The sequence below is a fragment of the Centroberyx gerrardi genome, chromosome 21 (genome assembly GCF_048128805.1).
Source record: "Centroberyx gerrardi isolate f3 chromosome 21, fCenGer3.hap1.cur.20231027, whole genome shotgun sequence".
NCBI lineage: Eukaryota > Metazoa > Chordata > Actinopteri > Beryciformes > Berycidae > Centroberyx > Centroberyx gerrardi.
In genome coordinates, this window is record NC_136017.1 from 4,030,365 (window position 1) to 4,044,961 (window position 14,597).

Here is a 14,597-nt window from a genome sequence, read left to right on the forward strand (position 1 = left end):
CTTCATACAATAAGTTTTTTATCCCTAACCCTCGCTAAAACTGAGTGATTAAAAAACCGCAGTCAACTAAATGTTAACAACTCAACAGTCAACCATTTTAGCAAGAGGAGGCCCTAATTAATACGATTCATATGCTGAATCCTAAAACCAATATTAAACAAAAGATTGGACAAACCACTATAAACCAAAAGGACAAAATTAGACATTAGAGGTCGGTAGAGCACTGGACGCAAGAATTCCCAAGACCATAAGGTAAATACGAGCATTTGAGGTCGTAAAAGGTCTGCTGATATTGTGGGTCTTCTGTGTTAACACTATTTTGGAAAAAAATAACTATCTTCTAAGTTAGAATTGGTTGAGAAAGGTACAAAAAGCTTGCTATTCATTTGTCGTACTCCTTAAGATTCTGTACCTTTAGTTCATAAGTTAGAAATGGATATTCCAAAGTATAGCAAAAACTCTAAAACCATTACACTATATAATTGTTATGAGGTAAAAAAAAATACTCGTATTAGTAAGGTATAAGATTAAAAGTGATGCTGACAAAGTGGGCAGGTAAGGGAATGTGAATGAGAAGCGAGGATCCTAGAAAGACGGTGAAGTGGATGGTTGATGCATCTCCAGCACTGCAGGCCTGGACTGCACAAAACTGAGGGGTGAGCCAATATTTCTTACACCGCACATCCAAACCTGGTATTTGGGGAGGGAGAAGTCAGCGAATTAATTTTGGCCATCCATCGCGGGGATGACAAGCGATCAGTTTGCGCGAGGGGAAGGCTAATTGAACGCCGCGTCGAAATCCTCCTGATGGGTAATATCTTTCATTATTCACCTCCCCGGGCTCCGTGACACACACGTCGCCTCTTATTTTACCTTCGGGGGGGTGGGGCCATGACAGCTCACAAGGTCTCCACATGGGAAAATAAATGGGGGGAGATAAATACATCCCCAGATATACTCTCTCCTCCGCTGTAGCGAGGCACTTCCCCGCCCCGGTGAAGTATTGTGGGGTAGTGCTTAGGAAAAGGTCGCTAGCTTGGGGGGGCGAGGAGATGAAGTCATTCGTTAGGCGACGCATCCGAAAACGTCCAAGGGCATCGCTGAGGTTCACAGTTGCGGGTTCTCCTTTAAAGAACATAATGAAGACGCAGGGTCCGTGTTATATGTATGAAGTTGGACTGAACCAGGAATGTGATGAGGAACGGAAAAGAACCGGGAATCAAGAATCTCTCTTTAGGAATTAATGGGAGTTATATGTCCAAAAAACAGAACTCCTGAAATAAGTAAATCCCCCCGGACATACTCCCTCTTCCCTAGCGCCCAGACACTTCCCCGCCCCGGTGAAGTATTGTGGGGTAGTGCTTAGGAAAAGGTCGCTAGCTTGGGGGGGGGAAGAGATGAAGTCATTCGTTAGACGAACGCATCCGAAACTGTTCAAGGGCATGACTGAGGTTCATACCTGAGGGTTCTTGATGAAAGACCACAATAGACACTCAGGCGGTGTCCATCTTATAAGAGAAATGTTGAACTGAACCAAAGATGTGATCGGGAACACAGAAAGAATGAAAATCTCCTGTTATTAATGAACGGGAAATGTATAGTATGTCCAAAAAATGGAACTCGCTCTGGTAATTTGTTATCTATCCTGTGTCCAAACTTCATTTCCCTTATGGAGACAAAAAAAAGATTCAAAACTGTACTGAAATCCTTAAAAATAAAAATAAAAATAAACTCCTTACCATACAAACACCTTCCAAAAGACAATTGGTACTGATTTCCAGAGTGGTAGTGATGTGGCTGTAAACAAACCTTCTGATAAAGGAACTTTTTCTGGGGTTCGTTTACTCCGGCAGGCTGCCCATCTATTGATACAGACTAATCTACTCTCTAATCACTCAATCACCCCCCTATTTTCCTCAGACAATGGACTCTCCCCGGGTCTCTTGAAGGGACTGACAGCGGCCCATTTAGGAGATACGGGGAAGGCGCTATCTCCGGGAAGATGTGGACAAAACCTCCACAGAACAGGATGATCTCAAGGGGCCGGGGTCCTTTTGTTCTTGCGTGTCCCCAGAGAGTAAGGGGCTAAATTAGAGGTGTCACCCCCCCCCCCAAACTCATGAGGTGAGCCGACAGCAGAGATAGGGGGGGGGGTGACGGGCGAGCTGTGGGAGGAATGGCGCTAGCCTGACGGAGCGCCGGATGCCTCCTCTATCGCGACGGCCATCTGATCCGGCCTGAGGAGCGATCGCAGGTCATCCATCATCCTCGCAGACAGAAGAGTGTGTGTGTTTTGTCGGTGCGTATTGAGTCGGTGTGTGAGATTGCAGTCAGGTTGGTAAAATGTTCACTTCCCTAATCAGGGCAAGTGGCGCGGCTGCTCCGAGAAGACAAAAAGCCAGACGGAGAAGGGGGAAAGAGATTGTTGCTATGTGACACACACCAGGATAAACATCACCTGGGTGGGAAATTACCTGCAGACAAATGCTGGATAAGTTTCTGCTGTGGTTGGTCCGTTTGCCTATTCTACCTGTCACTGTGGCAGGTAAACAACTAGCATTTAAAGGGTAATTTCAGCGAAGTGTAGCATCACCAACCATAGGAACCGATGGACGAATAACTTTCTTACCCTACGTAAGAAATGTCACAGTTGACCCAAATCTTAGATAACAATGACTTTTTCAATAACTGACAGGGATGTTGAACTACAATGCACACAAAGCCACAAACACATGGAAACGAACACACACGTAACATCAACACACACACACACACGAACACACACAAACACACAGACAGGCACCAGCATCAGTCACAGTCTCAATGACAAGGTCGGCGTTGATGAGGCAAGGACAGGGAAGGGCAGGCCCAGGGGAGCAGGACGTACACCAGATCAAATAAAACACCAACGAAGAAGAGGGGGGGTTGAAGAGGAGCCCCCCCCCCCCCCCCCGCCACTGATTTATCTGATAAGAGTTCTGGGTAATTAATTAGAAACTCAATTATCCAAACCTTACTTCAGCAGTCTCAATTCATTAGCGGATAAAAAACCTCGCCCCTCGCACGGCTCTGACAATAAGAGAGGGCGGATAGAGAGGATGTGGAGGGAAACATGCTCTCCTGTTCCTCTGCGAAAGACCCTTAGGTCAGCGCTGATTGCTTTTGTCCGGCTTAACATCAGACAAGTGCACACCGAAACACACACCGGAACACAAACACACACACGCACACACACCATAAAACAACAAAGCTACCACGGGGACACTTCCAGCGAGCTTGGAGCAACACCCCAGCGCCAAACAAACACTCTAGCACTCCGCAGAGACCGCCATGGCGAGACGTAATGAGCACAATCTAAAAATGCTCTTTGATTGACGCCTGTGTTCCTTGTTTTAATTATTTCTCAAACTAAAAAGGGAAAGACATCCCCCCTCCGCCACACATCCTCCACCCCCCCCACCCCCCCCGAAAAATCTAATTTCCAGGGGTTAGTGTGCATGACAAAAATGTCATCATGGCCAAAATGGCTCCGAGCGGTGACAACCTTTCCCAGGGAAATGATATTTTTCCAATCCGGCGGAAGGCGGATCGTGTCACCCTCGTTAAAGGCTTGATAGCAGGTCTTTAATATTCACCGTCTTAATTAGGGCCGCAGTTAATTTCATTAAATTCTTTGGCTGCTAAATGAAGCAGATTATGAGACATCTTTTATTGCGAAGCGTGAAATTACAGCCTGCCCGCTGCCAATGGCGGGGCGAAACTAATGAATTACAGGGTAAATAACACCCGAATTAACCATCCAATTTAACTCCTTACAAAGCGCCCGGCGCCGAGGGGGGACGAGTAGACTTGTCAAAACCACCCAGCCCCGCGCTCGTCTGCAACCCCGCGAGAGGCAATTACAACCACGACACTAATCAGCTCCTCACAAAAGAACCCGTCCAAAGCCTTGAGACTTCTGCAAGTACTGGAGAGTCTGGCACAATGCAGTGGGAACCGAGGGCAAAGTAATTGTCCATTTACAGTAGGAGGTCGTGCGGTTGGAGGTCAGGGATAATACACGCAATTTGGTGGGTGTTTTTACCCAAAGTACCTTAGAGTACCGCAGTGGGAATTGAACCCCTAACCCTGGCAGTGTTAGTGCCTTGCTCTACCCATTGAGCTGCACAGGATCCTAGTTTAGCTGCTGGTCCAGCCTCCAACTACGCTAGCAATTGGGAGCGTGAAGGTGCAGTATTACCAAAAAGATCGTTCTCTAATGAAGACAATAAACTTCTAATCTGAATCCATGTCAGCATCAATTACCGTTTCACCTCTCTGAACCTTCAAAATCCGTCTGAGCGGGATTGTGATTGCAAGGTCGCCAGTTTGAATCCCCTAACCATCTGGGAAAATCTACGCGGGGAAAGTGAATATGAAACACTCTTCCCTCTCTCATTAACTATCACTGAGGTGGCCTTGAGCAAGGTGCTTAACCCCCAGATCGCTCCAGTAGAGCTGCTCAGTGGCCGGCAGTAGAAGACGGCGGCTGTACCGGGCCTACCGCTCCCAGGTGGGAATCTGCGAAACTCACGGCAGTGCGGAAAGAGACCGTGGTGCTCAGTCAACCTTCCCCGGATAAATAAAGGTTTAGGAAAAAAAAAAAAACACATCTCCAGTCTGTCCGCGGTCCCAGCGGCGAGGCTGCTGCGGTGGAGGAAATTAATTTGTTAGAATGTTGGTTTCAAAGTGCCTTGGTCAGGCGCTTGACAGAGACATGTGCGAGCGTCTCTCTCTCCGGTAATTATCGGCTAATTAGCAGCGCGGAGCAGATGTCGGAGGAGCCCCGCGCCGTCAACAGCCTCTGTAAACAAAGCTGGCCGCATCCGCTCACTTCAAGGAAAAAGAAAAAGAAAAAAAAAACAGCAACCAATCAGCTACATGTATAACCAGTGTTTCCTCTGTGATTTTATGTGGCACTGGTGCGTCGTGGGGGGTCATTTTAGTTTCAGCTCCACATGTGTCCCTGTTTTGGTCCTGGTGCAGGTTGCAGTGCCCCCTGGATAGTTTATTATAACGAACACATTAAATCTGACTAGACTTGTGTTTATAGAGGGAAATTTAGCTAAATTATACTGCTGGGATAATTAAATCCACTTACTCTAGGAATGGGAAGTGCGGTACAAAGTTTGTGTAGAGGTGAGTGGAGAAAGTGCCTGACCTTTGGGTGAACCTGTTAAGACAGGGTCCCTACACATTTTGCATTTCATAATTCCATTCTTTCTTATAGACCTTAGTTTGTTGACTGGATTTGAGGATTTTGGACGGTGTTTCATATGATGTATGCAGATAGTGGCTGAGAAACTGGCCATCTCACTCTACAGCTGAAGAGTATTCTTCACAACTGATATCTGAATTTGTGACATGATAGTAGGTCTGGGTCTATGTGTATTTTTTAGCTTTTTTCCATACTTTGGGATTTCTTGTCGAATTCCCAAACTTTTCAGGACCTGGGAATCATAAAATTCCAGACCTGTGCAGACCCTGAAAGTGCCCCAGTAACAAACACTGACCGTCAGCAAAAATCGTTAGAGGAGCAACTTCAACAAGGTTCCAAACAAAGGCCTCCAAACTGCAGCCAAAACCCACCGAAACCTCAAAATTTAAGGGCTCTTTTACTTTAATTAAATTCACTTATTTGTTATTCATGCATTTTGTTGTTTTTGTACCATTCTCCTGTCATAGCATTGGCACCATTACCAGTTTTGAAATGATTTTAGGTCGTTACCCAATTAATCTTGTTTGTTATCTTGATTTTTCTTTGCTTCTTTTCTTTTGGGACGGAGATATTTCTCTTCGACAGTGTATCTGCTATTTTATTTTGTTTGTAATCATTTCTACAACTTCAAAGAGTTATAGCCAAAACCCACTGACACATCAAATCGAGGGGCTCTTTTACTTTAATTAATTTCCCTTATTTGTTATTTATGCATTTTGTTGTTTTTGTACCATTCTCCATTCACATCACATTTTGTTGATTTTTAGTGTATTACCACTTGTACCAGTTTTGATGTTATCTTATTTTCTGTTCTCAGTTTGCTTGCATCTCTGTTTGCCGTTTTGATTTTTCTTTGCTCTTTTTCAGTCGTATAAGCCACTTGCGGTTTCACTGTCTCACCCTCGCAGTGTATATGTCCAGTTTTTATCATCTCTACCTGCAGAAAAGCTAAACCCGCACCCCGACTCTTCAGAGGGAAACCACGCGGCTGTGTGGATCTGGTCTCTTCCCTCTGAGAGCGGAGCGTCTAAACCCTCATCAGCGCTGAGGCCGTGGTGAAGGAGGCGTTGTTTGGAGGGGATTACGACGGCGCAGCATGAGTGGCTACGTGACACATCTGACCTTATCCCGCCCACACACACGTTAACTCACCCATTACGGGCCTGGGTGTGCGGATGTGTGTGTGTATGCGTGTGTGTCTCTAGCTAAGGGATATATGTCTGTGTTTGTGTCTTTGTATCCCTGTCATTATGTGACTAAGTGTGTGTGTCATGTCATGCTAGTATGGCGTGTGTATGTATATGTGTTTGTGTATATGATGTGTGTATCTATCTGTATATAGTGTGTTTAGGTCTGTGTTGTCTGCTGCCTGTCCACGTGTGTGTGTGTGTGTGTGTAGCTGTGGCTTTGGGCTGGCTAATTGCCCCAGAGTGGAAGCCCGCCCCGCTCTCATTAGAGCCGACCGGGTCCGCCAGCAGCCGGACTCACCAGGGCCCGGCCTGTGTGTGTGTGTGTGTGTGTGTGTGTGTGTGGTTTTAATGAGCGCTGGACTCTTAATGAAGGCGTTCTCCTTTAACAAAGCCTTTACGGGAGGCGAGAGCGGCGCGAAGTGTCGTCACCTTGAGTGGTGGAGTCGGAGCGAGTCTCTCTAATGAGATCAGGACCGACGACGGGCGAACGAGGTAGAGGGACAAGTGGCACAGCGGAGAGAGAGAGAGAGAGAGAGGGAGATGGACACACATAAATAGATACACACAGTTTTAAGTATACACACACGTATAAATAAACTAGACATGGGATGAGTGGCACTGGATAGTGAAGAAGATGGACAGCTGTATGAATTCAAGAGAGTCACACACTTGAATATGGGTACACACACACACACACACACACTCCACCCCTTTCTCTCTAACACATACACACATGCACATGTAATACACAGGAATAAATAGAAGAAGAACTGGGTCGTTAGCATGAGCAGCGATAGCCACCATGGCTGAACAGACAAAGAGAAGAGCGCCACCTACAGAAACTCGAACTGGATCGACAGAAAGCCCAAGCTCCGCCCACACTGTTTGATTGACAGGTGATCTCTGGGAAGTGCAGCGCAGAAACACCACGGCAACAAAGATGCAGACGAAATAAATAAAGGAACTCTTGGTTTACCAGTTTAAAACACCCGGTGTAGGTGAAAATAGTCAAGACGTTCATATAAGAAAACAGGAAAAAGCAGGAGAATGATTTTGTGATTATCTCAGTATCTTGCTAAATAAATGAGGATGATGATGGTAGTCAGCTGTCCACTCTGTCCGCTGACTGCAGCCCTTTTGACACCGACTCCAGTAACATCCTCATCAGCCTGGCGTGATTAACCGCCCGGCGATTACAGCCGGACCGTCAAGGAGGCGAGGCGGCGGGCCGACCTAACACACTCAGACATCTGCCAGAGAGATTAGCGCCGTGCCGCTCCTCGCCAACACAACACATACACAACACAACACACACACCACAACACAACACACACACAACACAACACACCACAACACAACACACACACCGCCACAGAGACAGGACTGCAATGGGATTGTCACATTACACCTTCTCTCAATACTGATGCTTTCATTCATTTAATCACCATATGCTGTCAGCTTACTGAAATCCTAACCACAGTCTCTAACAGTTCCATCACCAGCTCTGCACCTGGAATTGCACTTGCAGCGGTTTCTAGTAAATAAGCACTGGAAGCTCTGCTCTGTTTGTAAATATGAACTGGAATATGATCTGTAAGCTCTGGTATCATGTTTTATTCATTGTAAATATGAACTAGAATATATACTGGAAACTGTTACTAGTAAATATGAACTGGAATATGATCTGTAAGCTGTTATGTTGTCTTTCTTTATAAATAAGAACTGGGATATGTACTAGAAGCTCTGGTATCATGTTTTATTCATTGTAAATATGAACTGGAATATATACTGGAAACTGTTACTAGTAAATATGAACTGGAATATGAACTGGAAACTTTGTTGCTTGTAAATCTGGACTGGAACATGTAATGGAAAGTGTTGTTTTCCTTTGTAAATATGAACTGGATTATGATCTGGAAGATTTTATGTTGCCTTTCTTTGTAGATATGAACTGGAATATGTCCTGGAAGCTCTGGTATCATGTTTTATTCTTTGTAAATATGAACTGGTTTATATACTGGAAACATTGTTACTTGTAAATATGAACTGGAATATGAACTGGAAGCTGTTGTCTGCCTTAGTAAATATGAACTGCAATATGTAATTGAGGCTCTGATATGTTTTTAAATGTTAACTGGAATATGTACTATATATATATGTACTACAGTGGTTCTCAACCTTTTTCATATCAAGGACCCCTAATTTAGTCTACATTAGGGCCATGGACCGCCATTTGATGAGATTTTCTCTCTTGGACCCAAATCTGAGAATATTTTTTATTGTTAAATATGATTTTGTCCAGAATTTCATGACTATCTGAATTGTAGGTAGAGAGATAACAGTGAAACTATGATCAAAATAGTCATTCTTCTACATTCTATAATTGTTCTTATAAATGAAATAATGAAGTTTAACAATTCATCAGTTTGCTGGGGACCCCCTGGAATGCCCTCAAGGACCCCTGGTGGTCCCCGGACCCCACGTTGAGAACCACTGATGTACTATAAGTTCTTATGTTGTCTTTCTTTGTAAATATGAACTGGAATATGAACTGGAAGCTCAAGTATGTTGTCCTTGTGTCTTGCGGTGTTTGATTATGTTATTTCTGTTTTTTTGTCAGGTTTTAATTCTACTACAGTGAAGCCAAAGGCAAATTTCCACATATACGGCCTGTTCTATGCTGTCCTCATCCACGTTATTCTATTCTACTCTACTCTGCTCCACTGTGTCTGTTAGCAGTGTAATTAAATGTCTGGTGGAGTTGGTGTCGGAGTGTGTTGCGAGACAAAAAGGTGAGCGTGGAGAGAGAGACAGAGAGAGAGAGCAAGAGTCAGACGGCCGTCTCATTAAAACCAAGTGTGAACACGGTGCTAATGGGAGGAAGGTAGAGACACACACACACACACACACACACACACACACACACATGTAGAAAGTAAAATGGAGTGCAAATGGAGCGCTAATGGGGAAAAGGTAGTTGAACCTTGAATGTGAAGTGCCCCCCCCAACACACACACACACAGCCACTCTCTCTCACACACACACACACTCAAATACACACAATCTCTCTCACACACACTCACTGTCTGTTGCACACATACACACACACACACACACACACACAGTCTAATTAGGGAGCAGGTCTGCGGTGTGGCAAGCCTGTTGCCGACATTGAGGATCAGGAGGGGAGATGGGGCGAGACGCTCTCCCGCTGGCGAGAGAGGGAGAGAGAGAGACCGAGAGAGAGAGAGACCGAGGGAGAGAGAGAGAGAGAGACAGAGAGAGAGAGAGAGAGAGAGAGAGAGAGAGACAGACAGAGAGAGAGAGAGAGAGAGAGAGAGAGAGAGAGAGAGAGAGAGAGAGAGAGAGAGACCACGGGGAACTATCAAATCAATTAGCATCCGCCTCCAAAAAAAGGAGGAAGCTCTGTCCTGCGCCTCTAAGCGCTTGCCTCTTCTGCTCTATTCTGGTCTGGAGGTGTGTGTGTGCGTGTGTGTGTGTGGGGTGGTGTGGGGTGGGGGTGGAGGGGGGGCTGACATGTCCGAGCCATGCCAGGCCAGGCCAGGCCAGGCCAGGCCAGGCCAGGCTGAATGTGTGACTTTACTAGTCCGAGTTTGATCGCTTCACTTGAAAAATAAGCATCTCATGCCACCGCTTGACACAACAAAATAAGAGTTTTCCAATAGTCACAGCTGTTAGGATTATTGATTTGGATGACAGCAGGACTGGGTGATAGTGTACATCCTCCTGTTGACCAATCATCATCACATGTACAGCTGATCCATGATGTATTTGCTGATTATTTTAGCAGCAGTGGAGCGCTGGACTAGATGCTTTTGCAAATGTGTGCAGCTTAGAGCTTTGAAATTATTTTAAAGAAGGTGCGTTTTTACATTTCCACAGTCCTCAAGAGTCAAGAAAACAAACTGCTGAACCAGTGTGACATGGCGGTGAATTCCCAACTGGAAGCGGTACAGGACACTCAAATGGGACAAAAGCAGCAGAGCCTGAGGAAGGCTGCGGGACGTGTTGGCTGTGTTTACGCTAAAAATACATTTTCCATCAACTTGAGTGTAATTTTTGTCCCGGTGTGTGCTTCCCTTTGAGTGTCTTGCACTGGGCTACATTTTAAATTACCAAAGATCAAGGTAATTTAAATCGGCAAAAAAATTAGCAAGGGAATTTCCACTGCAGATGGATCCATCACCAATCACAGGTAAATCTGTTCAATCGCCCCAACCATAGTTACATCTTCTTTTTTAAAAGGAGAGGAATAATGAGACAAGTAGATCACATGAAACTGCTTTATGTTCAGCAACTATTTCCACCTTTTCTACTCCTAGTTTCTCCATTTAAAATACAAAATAACAGCTGCTACCAACCTTACAACCGCTACTTTCTTCATTTTCAACACAGTAACAACTGCTACCAACTTTTCTACCGATTCTCTCTCCATTTTCTGTAAACTATCAGCTGCTTGCATAGCTGTCAAACCCTGCGTCTTCTTTCTTGTGACTGGTCGGCTCACAAAAACAGCACTCTGCCTCATGTGCACTCCTCTAAAAGTAAAACGCTGAACTGATCTTAACTTTAGGAAGAGTCTGCTCTGCCTGAAAAGAAGTCAGGTGCAGCACTTTGTCCAGAGACGGTGATTTCAGACTTTTTTCTGTCTGCTTCCCATTGGCTTTCATGTAAAATGCACACAAAGTCTCTCTCTCATTTACTCACATTCTCACTTGAAATCTAACGTAGAAGCATGACAGACGCTGAATAAACACACAGCGGTGATTGAATCTACATCATCATCATCATCATCAGCATCAGTATCATCATCGTCAGCATCATCAGCCACACACTGAGGCCATATCAGTTTGCGGTGTTAACAAGCTGCGTGGGTTTCCTTCTCCACGGCACTTCCAGCCGTGTCATCGCTCACACAGACAAGACGCACGGCAAACATTGCATAACCGCTCAATTACATAAGGCGGTGACCGCTCTGTGCACAGCCGCCGTGTAACAGAACGCCGTTTTCTGCAGAGCGGAGTGACGTTAATCCACTGATTAATGACCAGCTCTTATCAGAGGAGAGGCTGAGCGTGATGATGATGAGGGGGAAGAAGAGGAGATCTACTCCCAAAATGATATTTATCTAAAATGCAGAGGGTCCAGCCTGGAAAAAAACGTTTACATTTTGTCAACCAAGGAGTCAAGTCACTGATTATCCATTGGTTTCACATTTGTGCTCTTTATCATTTTGTAAGAGTAGGTGTCACTTTATTTAAATGGTGGATATCTCACTTGGGAAGGAAACTCTTCAATTACCTCTTCTGTATTCATTTATGTTTTATAGGGATGCATATCAGGGGTCAAGAATGACATTTTGAAAAGATAGTGTTTTATTTTTAGTAATTCTTTAATGAGAATTATTCAAAAACTAACTCTGGTAAGGGTAAGTTAACTGCATCACATTCATGAACACTTCCAAGTTGCTGCTTTGAGCCACTGAGTCGCTCTAACAAATATTCCCACATCATGTGAACGCAGCATAAACTACAGCCACTTTCACCTAGGGAGAGGGAGTAGTCACAGTTTGACATGAATATTGATTTTGACGGCTTATACCATTTGTAAATGGCACAGTTGGGGAATGGGGAACTGCAGATTTCAGCTAAAATTCTTCTTTCTTCTTTAAAAATGAAGCCCTTCATGCTCAGGGTTAATTCTTTCATTATGATGAACTATCCAATGTGTTTTTAGCACAGCAACCTGCGCTCAAACCAAGATAACAGGACCAATACCCAGACTGAGGTGAGACCAAAACTGAAATGACCCCCTGAGCTCCGCGGCTGCATTAAAATCCCAGCAGCAGCAGCGGCAGCAGCATGTTTGAAGCCGCCGGGGCAGCTGGGAGCCGGAGAGGGGAAACCTTCGCGAGCGGCTCCGGCGGTAAACACGGCGAGCGGCGGCAATTACCGGCCTCTCCGCTGCGTTGTCACAGCGGGGTCCTCCTTAAACACCGACCCCAACAGAAACACCAGCAGCAGCACATGTCTCTCTCTCTCTCTCTCCTCCTCTCTCTCTATGTCTCTCTCTCTCGGCGAGGCGGCCCCTAATCAGAGATGCGATTTGTTCATTAGGAGATTACAAACGAGGCCGCGGCGCTGACATGAGGGGCCGCGATTAGCGCCCGCTAATTGCCTGATTTCCTTGTCGGCGCTGTGGCTGGAGCGTGCAGGAGATTCCTCTCGACACCCCCCCCCCACCCACCCCCCCATCCCCCCTTCTGCAACCTCTTCTTACCCCCACCCACCCCTCGCCATCCCACCCACCGCTGATCCAACACGAGGGGCGCTTGTTTACGACAAATTAAGAGCCGACTCAGATACTCTCCCTGCCATCGCAGCGGGAAGGGGGGGGGGGCGGGGGGAGTGTGGTGTGTGAGTGTGTGTGTGTGTGTGTGTGTGTGTGTGGGGGGGTGTTGTTGAGATGTTCGTCGCTTTAGTAGCCCTGCCCGTCTTCTTCTTCTTCTTGTTCTTTTCTTCCTCTGAACCCCCCCTGCCGACGGCCCAATCAAAGAGCTCAGGCTGCGTGCAGGAAGAAAAGCGAGATGAAGCAGCTTTGAAAAGGAGAGAGAGAGAGAGAGAGAGAGAGAGAGAGAGGGAGGAGAGAGGGAGAGAGAGAGAGAGAGAGAGTCCATATGCCAGCCAGCAGAGCTCACTTCATTAGGCCTCCTCAGCCTTTCCCCTCTCTCTCTCTCTCTCTCTCTCTCTCACACTCTTCTCCTGACATGAAGCGAGGGATGAAGTAGACGGAGGGAGGGGTGGCGGTGGAAGAAAAGAGGGAGAGAAAGAGAGGACGGAGGGAGTGATCGCGAAATCCCTTCCCACTCCTTATCCTAATGATCTCATTTGAGGACCCGGGAGAACCCCTCGCTCTAATTGATGTCAAGTGTGTGCTTTCGCTGTTAATCAAGGCCGGGGCATCAAACAGAGAGAGAGGAGAGACGGAAGAGAGGGAGAAGGAGAAAGAGGGAGAGAGAGAGAGAGAGAGGGGGGGGGGGGGGGGGGGGGGGGGGGGGGGGTCTCAGATCTGGATCACAGGCCCAGAACCGGAGTCTCACCTGTTTAATGGGGATGGCTCTTCCGCTGCCGATGCTGTCGGCTCGTCCCTCCAGGCCTTTCTTGTCCTTGTCCGGCTCGCTGGCCTTCCGGGACTGAAGACGAGATCAAATAAATAATAATAATCCCACAATCCTTTTTTTCTATTTTCCCTGTAAAGCATTTTGTAAACCCTGTTTTTTGAAAAGTGCTATATAAATAAAGTTTATTATTATTATTATCAATATTATCTGTTAAGAGTTAGACTGATATCTTGGTGCGTCGATATATCAGGCAGATGTCGGTGTTTTAGTAAAAATCTGATCTGGTCCAGCCAGTGTCGTCCACCTCCAATATGATGGATTATATATTTATTGGATGACTGATCAATACTGCGCTGGTTGTCAATGGGAAGCCCTTTACCTGAACTGATATTAGTAATGAGATATTTTGATCAGATTCCAAATAAGTAAAAAATTCTGGGAAAATCACTGAATCTTTGTATTTTGGGATTTTTTCCAGGCATGAAAATGGTCAAAATTCAAAATATTGAATATTGGCACAAAATATCAGCAGCTTCAATTCAAGAATATCAGTATCGATCCATATCAGTCAAACCATAACATACATCATGTTGCAATTTGAGTGTTTAACAAACTCATTCCTAAACTATATGGGATATGTGTGCAGCTAATATGTGATGATTCATACAATAATTGATGATTCCAATATGTGATCAGATTCATTGTCAATACTTTTCCAAACTTTCAAGACCTGTGTAGGAACCATGCAACCATTTCCCCCCAAAATAAACATCATTTTGGAATAAAACCTCATTTGATCGTGTGTGTGTGTGTGTGTGTGTGTGTGTGTGTGTGTGTGTGTGACTCACGGTGAAGAGGTTGGAGCGGCGTTTGGACTGCTTGCGGACGGGTGTGGGTGTGTTGGTGGTCTGCGGGACGTCGATGCGGAGCTCCTTCTGGCTGGTGCTGGGCGTGGAGGGGACCGACGACGAGTAGTCGCTCAGACTGCCGCCGCCGTTACTGGTCTGCA

General features: G+C 45.7%; 1 protein-coding gene across 5 annotated transcripts in view; it reads right to left on the reverse strand.

Moving 5' to 3' along the window:
* Window positions 1-14,597, reverse strand: part of agap1 (ArfGAP with GTPase domain, ankyrin repeat and PH domain 1) — a 201,082-nt gene that overhangs the window by 58,328 nt on the left and 128,157 nt on the right. For all 5 annotated transcript variants that reach the window (XM_078291017.1, XM_078291016.1, XM_078291015.1 and 2 more), the window contains 2 exons: window positions 14,437-14,592; window positions 13,568-13,660 (listed from right to left, as the gene is read on the reverse strand). In XM_078291017.1, the coding sequence (XP_078147143.1) occupies window positions 13,568-13,660; window positions 14,437-14,592 (249 nt within the window). The remainder of the gene's footprint in view (window positions 1-13,567; window positions 13,661-14,436; window positions 14,593-14,597) is intronic.